Source organism: Anopheles moucheti, chromosome 2 (genome assembly GCF_943734755.1).
Source record: "Anopheles moucheti chromosome 2, idAnoMoucSN_F20_07, whole genome shotgun sequence".
Taxonomy (NCBI): Eukaryota; Metazoa; Arthropoda; class Insecta; order Diptera; family Culicidae; genus Anopheles; species Anopheles moucheti.
The window spans coordinates 100,858,372-100,875,513 of record NC_069140.1 but is presented as its reverse complement, the minus strand read 5'-3'; the positions used below and the strand labels follow the sequence as shown (position 1 = coordinate 100,875,513).

General features: G+C 50.4%; 1 protein-coding gene across 1 annotated transcript; it reads right to left on the bottom strand.

The window, feature by feature from the left end:
• Positions 1–9,885: 9,885 nt before the first annotated feature.
• On the bottom strand, positions 9,886–16,935 carry LOC128297150 (toll-like receptor 6). The gene has a single exon (XM_053032725.1). The coding sequence runs from the start codon at positions 16,933–16,935 to the stop codon at positions 12,565–12,567; it is 4,371 nt and encodes a 1,456-aa protein (XP_052888685.1). The 3' UTR covers positions 9,886–12,564.
• Positions 16,936–17,142: the final 207 nt, after the last annotated feature.

Below are 17,142 nucleotides of genomic sequence, written 5' to 3'. Positions count from 1 at the left end.
GGGATTTTGCACGGACCAACTGCAGGTACACACTTCTTCAGCGCTTCCGATTCTGGAACAACACCACCACCACCACCCGAGTCGTTTCGTTTCGACCCGAGGGAATCAACAACGCAACAGCCCTGAACCGTGCGCGCGGTTCTCCTGCTCGATCCGCTATCGTATCATTACCGCCTGCTTATTATCCTACCCGGGTCGACGTTTCCCGCATGCGACGTTCGGAGTCGAGTCAAAAGGGGCCTTGGCGTTACTATCGCCCGGTCCGGTCGAGGAAGGGACCCGGAGGCAATATATCGCGCCCATTTATTGTTATGGCGCGCGTGAGTTGGCCAGTACGATGGCGGCGCAGGCGTTGCATTTGCCGGGCGTCCCCGGCCCAGCGACAGTGCAAACGAGGAGAAAACAAATCACCATCCACACTTTTGCTGGCGGGCTCCATCTCGGGAACCGAAATCTCCCCCCTATAACCCCCCCACACCACCAAATCCGTGATGATGGAGAACAGCACAACACGAGCAATAACACCAACATCAGCACACGGACCACAGCAACAACAATCTCCCCACAAGAAAATCATGGGTTCTGGCGTTACTTCGCGGCTTTTCGAGACAATTAAAGATTAAGTTCGAAAGCCGCGAAAAGGGAACCCGCGGACCCCGGGTTTTGCTTTTTCACGTATTTTCGTCTTTCCCTTTTAACGGCCTATTCTTTCATTTTTCTTGCCACATTTGCTCGTTCTCACCTTTAGCAGATGATAAAGTACCGAGCCGACCCAGCGGCCACAGTCGTCGTGCTACAGTGTGTACCGCTGTTTTAAGGGTGTTAGAGTGTTTAACATTTTCTGAAAAACTTATCAAACGTGCAGCCTATTTTGTGTAAAATTACGAGCATCTAACATTGGAATAGTGTAAAATATTTTACTCTGGATCTCTGAAGAAATTCTCGCTCTATCAACCCTTCTTCTTCTTCTTCTTGGCCCGCTCACAGTTGAGCACGTCGTGCTGACATGGCCAGGTCACCAATCCGTTTCCAGGTCGGTCCGGTCCACAGCTGCATTCCTCCACCCCCGGCTGCACCCGATCTCCGACAGATCTTGCTCCACTTGATCCAGTCAACGAACTCGCTGCGCTCCTCTGCGCCTCGTGCCGAACGGGTCACTGGCACGCACCTTCCTAGTGGAGCATGGCCAGGTCACCAATCCGTTTCCAGGAAACTCGGTCCGCAGCTGCATTCCTCCATCCCCGGCTGCACCCGATCTCCGACAGGTCTTGCTCCACTTGATCCAGCCAACGAACTCGCTGCGCTCCTCTGCGCCTCGTGCCGAAGTGGTCACTCGCGAGCCCTTTCCTGGTGGGGCATGAGTCCGGCATCCTCATCACGTGCTCCAGCCATCGTATCCTTCCGGCCTTAGCCACCGTTAGGATGTCTGCTCCGCCAAACAGCTCAGCTAGCTCGTTATTCACTCTCCTTCTCCACACTCCCTGCTCAAAAATATCGCCAATTATAGTCCGTAGCACCCGCCGCTCGAAAATGGCGAGAGCGTTGGCGTCCTCCGCCCGTATTGTCCATGACTCATGCCCATAGAGGACTACCGGACATATCAGTGTGCGATATATCGTGCATTTCGTGTGTTGCTAGAGCCTTCTGGATCGCAGAAATTTGTGGAGCCCGTAGTATACACGATTTCCCTGAACAATGCGCCTTCGGAATCCGCTGTTTACGTTGTTGTCCGAAGTTACGATCGTGCCAAGGTAGCAGAACTCCTCTAGCATCTCGAGATCGTCGCCTTCAACTGATACTCTGCTTCCGAGTCGGGTTCTATCACGATCAGAGCCCCCGGCAAGCAGGTACTTCGTCTTCGTCGCATTGATCCTCAATGCAATCCTAACGGCCTCGCGTTTCAGTCGGGTGTACGCCTCGCACACCGCCGCAGATGTCCGTCCGATGATGTCGATATCATCCGCGAAGCCTAGGAATTGGAGAGATCCGGTAAAAATCGTGCCCCTGATGTCGAAGCCCGCGATTCGCATGACACCTTCCAGAGCGATGTTGAACAGCAAACAGGAGAGTCCGTCTCCTTGTCTCAGGAGACCCAGGTGAGATTCGAACGATTCCGACAGCCTCACCTTGCACTGCACCCCATCCATAGTGGCCCTCAACAGCCGTACCAGTTTCCCAGGGAATCCGTACTGCTGCATGACGTGTTCCATAGCTCTGTCCGATCTATGGTGTCGTAGGCCGCTTTGAAGTCTATGAACAGGTGGTGCGTAGGGATCTGGTGCTCTCGGCACTTCTGGAGGATCTGCCGAAGAGTAAAGATTTGGTCGGTGATCGATTTGCCTCCAACAAACCCAGCCTAGTAGTTTCCGACGAAATCTGTAGCAAGGGGCGCAAGTCTGCAGAAGAGTATGCGGGACAGGGTCTTATACCCGGCATTGAGGACTGTGATGGCTCGGAAGTTAGCACAGTCTAACCTGTCGCCCTTTTTGTAGACTGGATGTATGACACCTGGTCCCAAATCTTTAGAATCAGCCAATGCATGATATCGGCAAGCCTCTCCGGCCTCATCTTGAACAGTTCTGCCACCAGTCCATCGCTGCCAGCTGACTTATTACATTGCAACTGTTTGACGGCGCTGATGACTTCGTCCAAGGATAGCGGGGGCACTTCGTCTTCGTCATGTTGGCTGCCATTCTGCTGCTCAATTCTGCTACCTGTGCCGTGTCCGTCGAAGTAGCAATTCCACCTGTCGATCACCTCTCGCTCGTTCGACAGGATATCTCCCTCCACGTTGCGGCACATTGCGATCATGGGAGCAAAACCGCTTCGTGCCGCATTCAACATCCTGTAAAACTGGCGAGTTTCCCCCGACTGAGATAGCTGCTGCATCAGATGCTCGTCCGACTCTTCAAAGCTGCGCTTCTTCTCCTGAAAGAGTCGGGTCTGCTGTCTTCTCAGTCGTTTGTAGTTTTCCACGTTCTGCCGGGTCTCGCGCTGGAGCATTCGGGTACGCGCCGCGTTCTTCTCGGATAGTGCTCGCCTGCATTCATCATCAAACCAATCCTTCCTCTGGTTACGTGTTACGCGGCCAAATGTTCGCTCGACCGTGCTGCTGATGGCTTGCTCCACAGTACGCTAGTGGTCGTTGAGGGATTTCGCCTCGGTAGTGGTGTCCTCCGGCAACGCTTCCTCGAGCGCGATCGCGAAATATCTCGCCACATCAGCTTGCCTCAGCCGATCTGTCTTGAGCCTTGTGGTAACTTGACCATAACCAGGAAATGGTCTGAGTCGACGTTTGCTCTCTATATGTCCGTACGTCGATAATATCCGAAAAGCGCCTTCCATCAATGAGAACGTCGTCAATCTGGGAATATGTCTGCTGTGGTGATCTCCAGGTGTAGCTGACGCGAGGTGCGTGCTGGAAAAAGGTGCTGCGAATGGTCATGTGCTTGGAGGAGGCGAAGTTTACAAGGCGAAGCCCGTTGTCGTACGTCAGCTGGTGGGCGCTGAAACTTCCAATTGTGGGTCCAAATCTCCGATGACAATCCTGACGTCGTGTTGTGGACAGCGGTCGTACTCCCTCTCCAGCTGCGTATAAAAGTTCTCCTAATGTAAGGAATGGAGAGCCTATGTTATCTTTCTAGAAGCTTCGGATTCAACATCAACGACGATCAACATAATTCTACCGTAGGATCTCGAGCCTTCCTTCATGCCGAAAGTATTCCATTGTATCTTCAACATAGCGTTCCAGTAATTATTCCAAAGAAATGCCAACAGAATAGCTAAAGCACAGTTTGTACATTCAATTATGTTTGAAGATTCATGAATCGTTCGGTGGCCTGCTCATGATTTAAAAGACTGCTCACTGCCGATTGGCCAGTTGGGTGTAAATAAAAGTCACCCATAAAACTATTCCCATGCACTGTAGCTTCCGCGATGGCTCAACGGCGATTTGTGGTAAAGTGCTGAACCATTCGACAACAACACCCCGAAGCGCAGAGCTCGTTGGCTAAATGAAGGAATCGTGCTTCGCAAGCAAAACTACTTCTGCCAAGATTGACGACAGCAAGTTCAAGCCCGAGGCACCATGTTAAGCGGTACCACATTCACCAAAAACCCCATCCATGCCCCCAGAATCGATACGCTGCTGCAAACTGGACCGTTTCGTACCGCCGCCGCCGCGTGTACCAATCGACCCAGTCGACGGATTGGCCGGATCGGTGTCCAACTATCGGCGACCCAAACCAGCACGACCCACACGCGGACCCACCACGAAACGCCACGAAACATGAGCCAGGAGAAAACACTTGTAGTAATCGATGTACCGAACAGAGTGCGAGCGGTTGTGTGTGTGTGTGTGTGTGCAGGGCGTTAGATTTCATTTCGGACCAACCACTTCGGGGCGCGTTAATGAGAATGTAAAGAGAAGCCCAGGGAACCGTGGGAACGGTGGCTGGGGGACGACGGAATGCAACAAGGCTGGCGAGAATCCCGACCAGCTGAAAGCAATACCACTCCACTCGGGAGACGGAGCGAAGGCACAAGTGCCGGTTGTTTATGTTATCGGTTTACAAGCATTATGCTTAAGCTTGTGGGCGGCAGAGGTGTTTCGCGTGCAGCGATACACACACAAAAACAAGCGCAAGTGCTTATGTTGCGATTTATTTCATCTTTACGCCCGCCAGTTAAAACGTTTTCTGCTGCTATCAACAGCGGAAAAATTATACCAGAAAAAAAGAGCAGCAAACAAAAAACTCCTCCGACTTCCGACCGAGTTTATGATGGGCAAGTAATAACATTTTATATACACACACACACCCCGCGCACAAAGGGGGCGAATGTTTTGAAACAAATATAGATCAGAAATGCGCTCTCGGTACCACCGCTCGTCAGATACAGAAGTGCGTCATGAATATCGTTAAGGCATTGCAGTATTCACTTCCATCATTTATGACTTCTCCCCCATTATTTTCTTCCTTGCGTGCTAAAACATCGCCTTTCTTCTTCGCTGCCTCTTAAGCCATCAAAGGCCATTCTCGGTGTCAAAGCACGCTGCTGCTGCGGAAACTCTCAGCACGAAAAACAAAAGGATAAACACGCGCCTCCCAGCGTGAGTTCCCCCCATCCCACGGGTGTGTCCTTTTCAGCTTCAAATTGGTGAAAAATTATGCTAATAAGTTGATCATTTGTAAATTTGAATGACTAACAGAAAAGCCATCAAACGATGGCTGGAAAAGAATGGAACCTGCGGTGTTCGCCTCCCCTCGCACTCTCCATTGAAGGCAGAAGACGAAGCCAATTGTGCGGTTCTCGGGCTTTTTGTGCACGTCACGACCACCCCCCCACGTTCCCGTTTACGTGTGTTTGTGAAGGTGACGAGGGGGGAGATTCTTTGCGCGCGAAAATTCTCCCACGACCGCGAGCGTGAAATCCTTCGTTCGACTACCGTTTGGTAGGATGGTAGGACACTCCACACTGTCGAGGACGCCGACGGGTGTACCGAGGCGGGAAGATGGATCCCTTTTGAGTCATCCGTCTACATCAGGGTCGTTTTGTTGGGCGCGTTGGTTTTTGTGATAATTAAACCACTTCAGAGCGCTCGAACGACTTCCTCCCTCCCGACCCCCCGACGTCGGGGACGTCCTGCCGAGGGTTTCGACCGCGGTTTTATTGTTCTTTGCAACCCTCGCAAACGTTTTGCAAACCGACGGGGTGATGCGACAAACACCCGGCAGCGAACTGTACACAGCAATAAACTTACCGCTTCAGCTAATCTTTAACAGCTTCTCAGCTTGTTATAGCTTGCCTGCCACCGATGGTCTCCCCACCATCCAAAAAAAAAAACAAGAGCCACCCAACGTCCCCAGGTCCATTTGGCCGCGGCACAGCGTTCGCAGCATGCAATCATCTCTCACCAGGCCCCAGGAATGCCTTATTTGTTTCACAACACCAAACAACCTGCTTTCCTGTCGTAGACCAGCTTAGAAGCTCCTAACCCACCGTGTCACGAGGGGAAACAAAATCCAATCGCAACACACCTCCCCCCATTACCATCCGGAGCCTCTTCCAGGATGAGTTGAAGACCGACCGGGGCGCGTTCATTGGGATCTAGCTCGTTTGCTATCGCCACCATCTCCAGCACGGCTTATCGTGTCCGGGTCGTCACCACCGAGCCACGTAAGTCTCTATCATCTTTCCAGCTTCAAACCATCTCTGTTCGTGGCTGTGTGTGTGTGTGTGTCTCATTCCTCCACCTACACGATATCGATATCGTGGTTTGCGACGGCGTCCTTTCCACTGTCGCTGTGTTCGATCAATCTTCCACCGCTCGCTCCCCTAAGCTAAGGGTGAAAGTGTGTACACAATGCAAAGGTGTCCCAAGGGTGTCGGAGCGAAAGAACTCGGAATCGATTTTTATTGCCCCGTTTTGCTTTTTCTCTTCTGGTTTTCCACTTTGGATTGGATTTTCTTTGCATTCGGCTGTGTGTTTTGTTCGCCACCAGCTCGAGCCCGATGGCAAAGCGCTGGCAGTAGTCACGAGTCGCCACGACCAACAAAGCAAGCAGGGACCATCTACGATGGAGCACGCCGAGAGTATCCCGCTGATTTGTTTTATTTCTTCTCCCACCCACCCACCAACCCGTGGCTGCGCTTCCCTACCCCATTTGGGAGTCACACCAGAGCTTCCTGCCTTGGCACAACCGTTCCGAGCCGTGGGAGATCTCGGTTTGTACGACGGACGCGCGCGTCCGTGAGAGCGACCGAGTGGGCTCATAATTTGGCCAGATTATGGACCCATCTAATGGTCCACGCGGGAAGACGCAAACAAAACGAAACGAAACGGCTTCAAAAAATAACAAAAATCCGATACACACACCGCACTGGCGGAAGTGGTTCTCCCAAAAATCGCATCTTCCAAAACAAAAGCGAGGAGAAACACGCGAGACAAAAAAAAAAGGAAAATAAAAACATATCGGGACCACGATTATCTTCCTCCCCCCGTTTGTCCAGGGAGAGGGTCTATTTTACGAAATTGCTTCACAGGTTGTTACCAGCCATTGAGCCATTGAGCGCCTTTGATCGCTGTAAGCCAACAGCATGATCGCAACAAGATCTGCCGATTGGGTAGATATTGGGCATGTTCCCAGCGTTTCTCCAGTCTCCAGTCGCGATGGTTTGGCAATCGTTGTTGGCAGCACTGTTCGTTGATCAGCGTATGTAAATGAAGTTCGTGAGAAGAGTGCCAAAGTAAAGGGTGAACCCTTTTTTGAAGCCGGCCGCCAAACGAGCTGGAACTGTGATTTCAATTTTACACTGTAGTTGCATAAAAGGTATCTGCTTTTGCATCTACACCAAGCGGGAGGAGGAACATTTGTCCGGCACCTAGCAGATATTTACATTCGATTTAACATTAGCCATTGTAAGGGCTGCATGATTTTGTTTAGCATAGATAACGCAATAAAACCCACACCAGAAACCGTTCGTGTGTTGTTTCGGAATGAACTCGGGAGGTACATTTTCCGATAGAGATGCTCAAGAGAGTCTCCTATCGGGCGGAAAACTTTTTTCCTCCTCAAGCAATCTCACCCTCACTCACTCTTGCTTCGTCGTTCCCCCCAAATGTTATTAAATGTTCTATCGATTACCATATAAAAACATGTCGAAGACGCACCACGATTCCCCACGAACCGCCCGTGCCTATCATGCACGATAAGGCTAACCGAGCAGGGGCCCCCAACCAGGTCAACGTCAAATCAGATCAGACAACAAAACGGCTGCAAATGAGCCAGACCGAAGCGCCGCTTTGCGAACGGGGTGAGGCTGAAGCCAACCGAACAACAAAATCTCCGATCAGAACTCATAAATCATCCGATCCAAATAAGCTTCATCAGTCATCCTCTTCTTGGTAGCCGCATGCTTCTTCCAGGGATGGCAAAGGAAAACAACGCACAAAACACACCCAGCTCCACGGAGCAGATAATCCACCGAAGAACTTCCGTGGCAACAACATCAGAAGCACCACCGGTGGCTTCGGCTGGGGTCGTTCTCAAGATAGTGACTAATTGCGCGTATCCACGGTGGGGAGGAATGTTGGCTGCGACCACTGCGCTTAATCCTATTCATTTCCATCCCTCGATCTCTCTCTCTCTCTTCGCCCGGGGTATGGGCTTGCCAATCAAAAGACGGTTGGAAAAAGCAAATCCTCCCGGCCCTGGGACAATTAAAATGAAGGTGTTTTCATTCATACTGATTGCGATCTATCGCCGACGTTAGATGACGCAGCGTCCGCATCCATTCCGTGTTGTGTGCCCCCACGTGGCCGACGGAGGCATCGTAAACATTGTAGTCGCGGAACTTTGGCCGCGGCTGTCGCGTTGGCTGGGGGCGGAAGCTGAGCGCGGAAAACTGCGCAATCATGCGCCCAGTGTGTCCGGGCGATTGAACTTAAAAATCATTCCAACCGACCATGACATCGCGAACAATTGCCGGTCCCGATGCGTGTAGGAGTGGCCCCAGTTGATTGATTCCGCGGATTAGGTCGCGGTGGTACGCCGTAACCCACACGCACTCGCTCGTGTGGCTATGCGCGATTGCGTCGCACCGAAGTCGACCCAGAGAAATTTCGTTCGGCGAAAGTTCACAAAAGTTCAGACCAGAACGAACAAAAAAAAGCATTTTCACCGGCCGACTGCATGCTCCGGAGTCCCGGACATGGGATGATGATATTTTCTCCCTGCTTGATTGGAAACCCCCTTTCTTGGGCGATAGTGCGTACTATTGTTTGTGTGCGTGTGGTTCCCTACGCAAATGCCACTGTCTTTTGCTGGAATTGGTACACGATGCTTAATGATTCAACTTTCTATCGCAACAATAATGGGAAAGAAAGTAGAGGCTATCTTTTTTATTATTTATTGTCCATCACTAATGACATAATGTTTAATTTACCAAGTAAACAGAGCTGCAATCAATACTTTGATTTTTTGTCTTCACTTTGAATTTGTGTTGCTCAAATAGTTACTAAGTCAACTTTACAAAATGAGAACCAAACTCCGAGTTGCAAATACGTCAATACAAAAGTGCTCTGCATACCTAGTTCATGATTCTTGGCTTCAAAGAGCTTACAGCTCATGAGCAATAGGTTACATGTCGCGAATTCGGCTAATCCCAGGAATGCATTTTAATTATTTATTGTAAAAAGGGGAATTCTAAGAAATTTGAGTGTGTTTTTAATTTTTAATGTCCATCATATGCTTTTTCGTTTCGTTGAAAGCTTTGTTGTTAGAATCGTCACCAGCAATGGCGAGTGTCTGAATTTCGGATTCAAAGAAAGATCCTCGGATGAGGTGATATTACTACACACTCGCCATTAAAACTCACAAAACGAAAGGAATGTTATGTTTCTGTTCCGTACAACTATAATTTCCAACTTAAATTTCCCGGCAATTCCTAAAACATTGCTTGTGTTACTCTCATAAATTCTATCAAGAGTTTTGATGAATTATCTATGACAGTTATGTTTCGTTTTGTGGTATATCTCCTCAAGTCTACACATACAAGAAACAGAGAAAAAACAAGGGCTAAAAGTTTGTAAAGAAATGACGAATATTACCCTGTGCTTCCAACTTATTGACACTGTTGGTCAGTTTTATAAATGTGATATCAATATAATATTGAAATCCAATAGCAGATGATCCAATCCAATGAAAAAGACAACTTTTGCATAGTTTCAACTCAATAGACGCGGATTGGAACGAGAGATCAGAGAGAGTTGAACAGTCAGATCGTATTGATAGATGAAAAGCTAACACATTTACTGATAGTATTGAGACATTGGAAGCTTACTGTTCTTTCGTTAAATTTGCAAACACACAAATAATTCCTGCTGTTAAACATATTTTCCAACTTACCTTTCATGTGATATTGTTTCGACGGTTCCAACAAATCATCAACCCACAAAAAAAGCCATTGTTTTCTCGTACTTTCCAGAGTAAAGATAGCATAAGACACATTTTATCGATTTCAATTTTCATAAATAAATTATAGTTTTGTTTTTTTTTTTATTTCTTACTTTTGTACGTGAAACTATGCGTTGTTTAAGTTTACTTGCAATATTTCCCTTTTTTTCGGAGTTTTGCTTTTTTTGTCGCTTCCTCTATGTTCAGTGTTAATGCAGTGCATTTGATCTCATCGTTACATTCAGCTTTAATGGCATGAACTTCTTTTCGGAGTGATGGAGTTTTATGGCTATGAGTGTTCGTTCGTTTGTTTCAACTTCAGGTGTCGTATGTGATAAACATTGCTCTGGTTTGAAAGTAGCTGTTGCTTTCTATTTCACTGGACTGGTTTGGTTTGGTCTAAGAGAGTTAACCGACAGAACATTGTGTTGTGTTGTTTTACAGGCTCGTGGTTTTGCTCATCACTCCTTTGCATTCTAGAAGAATCGAATTGTAAGTTAAATGCGCTTTTGCTGCTAGTGAATAAACGAGATTGACGCTTTGGGTATATTCCTGTGCCATTGGATTTCCTCCGTGTTGTGTTTGTGTTTCGCTTGTCTATGTACACTGATCGGTCCGTCTATTTAAGCTGCTTTGTGATGAAGATAATTTGTTTCAGCGAGTATCAATGATAATTTTGTCTATCAATTTCTGAATATTCCTACCCCCACTCCCACGAGCTGACTTAGTTAATGTTATTTTCTGTTTTTAGTACTTTCAAGTGTTTTGTTTTCTCTCCCGTTTACATTACTGCGAAAAAAAAGTGTCACCCGCCAAATGCAATTTTGCTTTGCTGCCCCACTTGCCTTATTTGCCTAAAGAAGAAGGGACGCTTTGATACGTCCATCAAAAATATGTACATTGCTGGCGAAATGTCCAGCTTCTGCCCTCTCGTTAATCGTTGGTTTTTTTTTGTTGCTTTCACTCTTCCTACATGTATGCTACACCCTGCCCTAATCGTTTGTTTCCTATGTACAATCTGTGAGTACCACCGTACTATTTAACGCACATTCGCCACATTCGCTCATGCCATCCGCTTGTGAGGTATCGAAAGGAAAACAGAAACACAACAAACTTGGCATCGACGGCTATTGCGTCGACTGCACGGATGCGGCGGAGGTTTCACTCATTCACTCATTCATTCACACGAAAGTCCACCAAAATCTCTGGAAACCTGGAAAATCTTGCTTTGCCTCTGCTTTCGTCTTGCTCTCGCTTCCTTACCCAAAGACACGGCCATAATCAATTTGTTGCCGAAGGAAAAAGCAAATTAAATACAAGGATTAACATTCCATTGAAAACTCGATCAATTGAAGTTTCGGTCGGAACGGATAGGATGATCGTAAGCGTTTTGCTCCACAAAACAAAACCGAAAACCGCTTACTCAGCCTCAATTCACGTCGCCAGAACACGTCGCGCAATGCAGAGCATTGTCTTGCAGCAGTGGTGCTGTAATTAATCTGGATGTGCGCACCCCTCGTTGCTGTGTTGTGTCACGGCCACGCACGCCATTCGGTGGAGAATAATTTTACATTCAATTTTCCGTCTCATGGGGGGTATTTTGAAATCCTTTCTGCCGCGGACGCTTAACTCTCTTAACCATTTCGATGCTGGTGAAGCGTGAAAAATTAGATTAGAGCTCGTCTATCTAGGGACCCTCGGAAATGCCCCTTTCGGTTCTGGCCTGCCCGCTCAACCCAGCTCAACCCCTGCGCAGCATCACTGTTTCAAGAAGCGATTGATTTTCTAAGAGATTAGAAGCCCAACACTTCTTGCCTTGACTAGAATACTTCTCCGCTTTGTCCTGCCTCTTCCTTTTATGACAATGTGCCTGCCCCAGGCTTCTGCTGGCCTCCTGTCGCTTTCGGGAAGAAAAAACCGTCATATTTCACTGGGTTTATTTCCCTCCAGCATGCGCTCGTTGCATTGCATTTATGTGTGTTTCATCGTTTTCCTTCGCTTGGTTTCCCATCTCCCGAAAAGGCACTGCGTGGACGCAACAAGAAGGAGAGTTGCGTGTGAGCGTCTATCGCAGGCTATCCTTTCATTTTGGTTTCTTTTTTTTTCCAAACTCCTGTTGCCATCCTTTGCCTCTCCTGATTCTGTGCTGCGTCGGTTGCCACAGAAACGTGTTCCCGCTTGGGAATTTTGGTTTCACATCCCTGGTTTCATTACTTTACGGAGTATCGCGTACATTGGAATATTATCTGCGGGAGGCCCTATAATCGCTAATTAGTAACTATGGTTCGTGCGTGCATACGGTGCCCGGTCGGGAAAACCCCGGACCAAAGGGAACGAGATTGGGAAAAAAACGGAGAAGAAATGATTCGTTAAAAGTAAAACCTAACAACCTAAAGACAAGTCGGCTGATTTGTCCTTCTAACAACGCCACGACACTCTCTGGCAGTCTTTTCGTCCGGCTTCTCGCCTCCACTCGCACAGACACTCTCACTCACGCCCGATCTCGACGGTCCCGGTACGATCGATACCGGGATACCTGTTCAACTGGGATCGTTCATTACGTCTAACGATAAAAATAATTAACTAACCTGCTGCTCTTAAGTAATCGTTATGCCCACATAGCCTGTGGCAGTCTTCTATCGTTAAAACTGTTGCCACCTCTACTGTCCGTCCCGAGCGTGCCCGGATTGCTCTTATCGGCAGGACCACCCTTGCCCCCGCCAACACTCTCCGGACCGGGCCCTGGCCCGGGCCCCGGTTTGCTCCGACTGCTGCCGTTGTGGTGGTGGTGCTGCGGATGGTGGTTGTACGAGAAGTTGGTGGTGGACAGCAGATTCGGCGGACAGCCGTTGGGGGACCGATTGCCCTGGAAGTCGTGGTGCGCGGAGGAGATCGAATGGCTACCGGAATCGCTGCCCGATCCGCGCGACGAGGTGGAGAACTTGGAGCTGGTCGAGGTGCACTCGAACGTTTCGCCCGCGATGCGCTCGCAACTCGCCGTCGTGTTGTACGTTTCGTGCGTCGTGTCCAGCAGACAGTTGGACGGCACCGCGTACTCGTGCTGCCGGCCGTCCGTCGCCTTCCGCCCGAACTCCGCATTCATTCGCCGCTCGTGGTGGGTCTGGTGCTGGGTGGTGTTGTATTTACAATTGCTAACCGTATCGTAGTTATCACAGTTTCTGGGACAGTTAGGACCGATCGTGGCGTAACTGTGGTGCTGGGGCCCATCCAGACGCGCGCTGGCCACCGATGGGCCCAGCGTTGACGGGCGGCCCGGCATGTTGTAGTCGTTGCCGGCCGTCGCGTATATGTTGATCGCCGACCGCTTGTTCAGGCAGTTGCTCTTCTTCACGTGCGGCAGGGCGATGCGCAGCTTCTGCCAGAACTTCTTGTCGTCCCACTCGATGCATGTGTTGGTGCGCAGGTACAGCCGCATGTCGGCGTCCAGGTCGCGCTGCGGCAGATCACCGTACAGGATGATGATCAGCTTCCGGCGACGCTTCAGCACCTCGTGGATCGCACCCTTAAACTCGAACCGGGTCCATTCGTTATACAGGAAGCTCTTGGACAGTACGAGGATCGCCCGTTTCGAGCTTTCCACCGCCTCGACGATCGTGTCCGCCAGATAAGCGTTCGCGTTCAGATCGCGATAGTGCAAGCACAGCCGGAACCCGATGTCGTTCTCGAGCGTGGAGGTCAAAATTTGACTCACAAAGTGTTCGTCTTGCAGCGAGTACGTGATGTACGCATCGTACAGCCGATCCTTATCGAACTCGTTCACAAACGTGCCCGACTTGTAGCAGAGACCGGAATGGACCCACACCTTCAGCTCCTTGCGGTAGCAGAAAATGCCAAAGATTAACCCGAAAAAGCCCACGAAGGCGCACGTTGCGACCAGCAGCAGCGGCAGCATGTCCTCTATCTCCTGCCGATGCACGATCGAGGACATCCCCTCGCGGAAGGTGCATTTCGTGCCGTTGTCGCGCAGAATGCTGGTCGCGTTGTTGTAGCTGCACGAGATCTCATTCGCGTCCAGTATCTTATCCGCGTTCGATTGCAAATAGCTGCGCAGCTTGTTCACGAACCCGCAGTCACACGTCCACAGATTGTTGGCGAGCGCTATCTCCACCAGGTACGGATTCGCCGACAGCTGCCACACCTCGAAGCTCGTGATGCGGTTTCCATCCAGCCGCAGTACCTCCAGCTTGCGCAGCTCGGCAAACGTGTGATCCTCGATGTACGCGATACGGTTGCCCTGCAGGTAGAGCTCGCGCAGACTTTCCAGCGCGGAAAACTCGTGCCCGTACAGCTTCCGGATGGCATTGTTCTCCAGGTGCAGAATCGTCAGCCGACGCAACCCGATGAAGGTCGTGTTGTATATGGCCTCGATGTTGGAATGATTGGCGTACAGCACGCGCAGATTCTTGCGCCCAATAAAGCTGTGCCCCGACAGCTCGACCAAGTTGTTGCCATCGATGTACACCTCGGTCGTATCCATCGGGATGTTATTCGGTATGTCCGTGTAGCCCGCCGCCGAGCACTCCACGATGTTCGTCGACCAGCTGTTATCGTGATAGCAGGCGCAGTTGTTCGGGCACGTCATCTCACAATCGCACGCATCGAACTCGCAGCAGTGGCACAGGGCGAAGCAGTGCGTATTGTAGCTGCACAGGAAATGCTTCGGTTCTGCCTCGATCAGCGGAATGTAGGAACGCTCCCGATTGTACATCAGCTTGCAGTACACCGTTTCGATGTCATTGATCGTAGGATATTGGCGTGACGTCACGTGATTGATCTTCTGCAGCCAGTCAATGTTGCAATCACACACGAACGGGTTGCCCCCGATGTAGAACTCCGGAATCTGCTTATCCTCCGGCACCGGTTGCAACCGGAGTGCCTTGATGTCCAGGCTGGTCAGCTGATTCGCGTACAGATCCACGCGCGTAAGGTTCGTCTTGTGCATGAAGCAGTGCGGCTCCACGTGCACGATCAGATTATCGTTCAGAAACAGGAACTCGATGCTGTTGGGAATGGTGGCCGGCGTCACGCGCGTCAACCGATTAAAGCTTGCATCGAGCGTCTGCAGGTGCAGCTGATTATCCAACCCGAAGCGATTCGTCAGCTCGGTAAGCTCGTTGCGATGCAGATCCAACCACTGCAGGTGGGAAGGAATATGGGAGTAGTCAAAGTGCTCCAGTTTGTTGTCGGAAATGTTCAACCACACCAGATTCGGCATGCTGGTGAAGAGCCCATCAATGTCCGACAGCAAGTTACCGTCGAGCCGGATCGCCTGCACACTGACCGCCGGTTCGAACGCACCCTTCTCAATGTACGAAATCTTGTTACGCGCCACGTTCAGGATCTGCAGACTGGGTAGATCTTTGAACGCTTTCCGCGTAATGTTTTCAATGCTGTTGCTTATCAGCCGCAGCCCGTACAGATTGTTCATGCCACGGAAGCCCGGCTCTTCGATAACGGTGATGGAGTTCTCGCCCAGATCAACTGTTCGCAGCAGGCGCATATCTTTCAGTGCGAGCGGGACCTGCGTAAGCTCGTTGCCGTTCAGGTTGAGATCTTGCAGGGAGCTGCAGTTGCGGAACGCTTCCGGATGTACGCCAGTGAGCGCGTTGTTGTCCAGCGACAGCAGGGACAGCGCGTACAGCCCGTTCAACGAGTAGGCATCTAAATACTTCAACTTATTGTGCGAAAGCAGAAGCGTGTGGAGATTATTCATCGGTGAGAACGTATCCGCTGCTATGATTTCCAGCTGATTATGACGCAAGTTCAATATCTGCAACGTGTACAGATCGGAGAAGATCTCCGACTCCAGTTTGGTTATCTTGTTGCTGGCCAAATTCAGCAGAACCAGTCGTATGAGGCCCGCGAACGTGTCCCTATTCACCCAGGCCGAGGTCAGCTGATTCTGGGACAGATCCAGCGCTTGCAGTTGCTCCAGTTTTGAGAACAAACCCGGCGATAGCACACTGATCGAATTGTTCTGCAGGTAAATCTCCTGTATTGATTGGGCAGGATCGCGGAATAGATCCGTCGGCAACGCCACCAGCTTGTTCGAGCTCAAATCAAGGATCTGCAACTCCTTCAGCCCACTGAGCGCCTTATCGCCAACCATCGAGATTTCGTTGTCGTGTATTTTCAGCATCTTTAGGCGTTTCAGCATACCGAAACCCGCGGCCGGTAGCAGCACAAAATGGTTTCTCGACACATCCAGATCCTCGAGATCCAGCGCACAGCTTACTGGTGGTGCCACCGTGCCGGTACCGTTCGGTTTCGGACTTTCCGCAGCTTCCAGCTCGTCCTTCACACCCTTCTCGCGGAACCCGAGATCGTTGACGTCCTGCAGCCGGTTTGAGCTGATGTTGAGCGACCGCAGATCGGTGAGCGAGCAGAACAATTGGTCGGGAAGGGACCAAATGTTGTTCGTGCTCAGATCGAGCACTTCCAGGTTGCGCGTGTACCCGAACGCGTCCGGCTCGATCTCCAGGTTCAGCTCCGGCCAGGCAATGTTGTGCGTGCGGAGGGTAAAGTTGCGCAGCTCGCCCAACCCAGCCAGCACCGTGCTGGAGAATTTGGCGATCTTGCAGTACTCGAGCGACAGCGCCTTTAGCCGCACCAGATGGACGAACGAGTTGTGCAGCAGCTTGCTCCGCGCCATGATGGCTTCATTGCACAGGATGGTAAGGGCGGCCGTATGTTCGGCCGGTATCACACTGAAGTTCGTGTTGTCAAATTCACTGTTCACCGTGCGCAGATTGCACGCCAGGTCGACCTCGTTGCCGGGCAGTATCCGGTACTTGCAATCGTCCGGCGCATCGTAGCGCAGATTGCTGCCGGTTTCGCTGCCCGCACCGGTCGGATGATAGTACCGGGACGATTCCGCCGAATCGTACTGCAAACTGTAGTTCACCTGTACCGACACCAGCAGCAGCAGCGCCGGCAACAGTAGCTCGCAACGACTCATGCTGCTTTCGTTGCTGCCGGTCGTCACGCAATACAACGCTCGCACAAACGGCCACTTACTTTGCTACACATAAAAACGCAATTTGCTTAACCACCGCACCGCTTTTTTTATATTTTAAATTTTGCTTCCTACTTTGGGGTAACGCTAATCCGCTGGAAGGAACCGCTTTCCGAACCACTCACTGTGATGCACATTCGGGCGCAACTT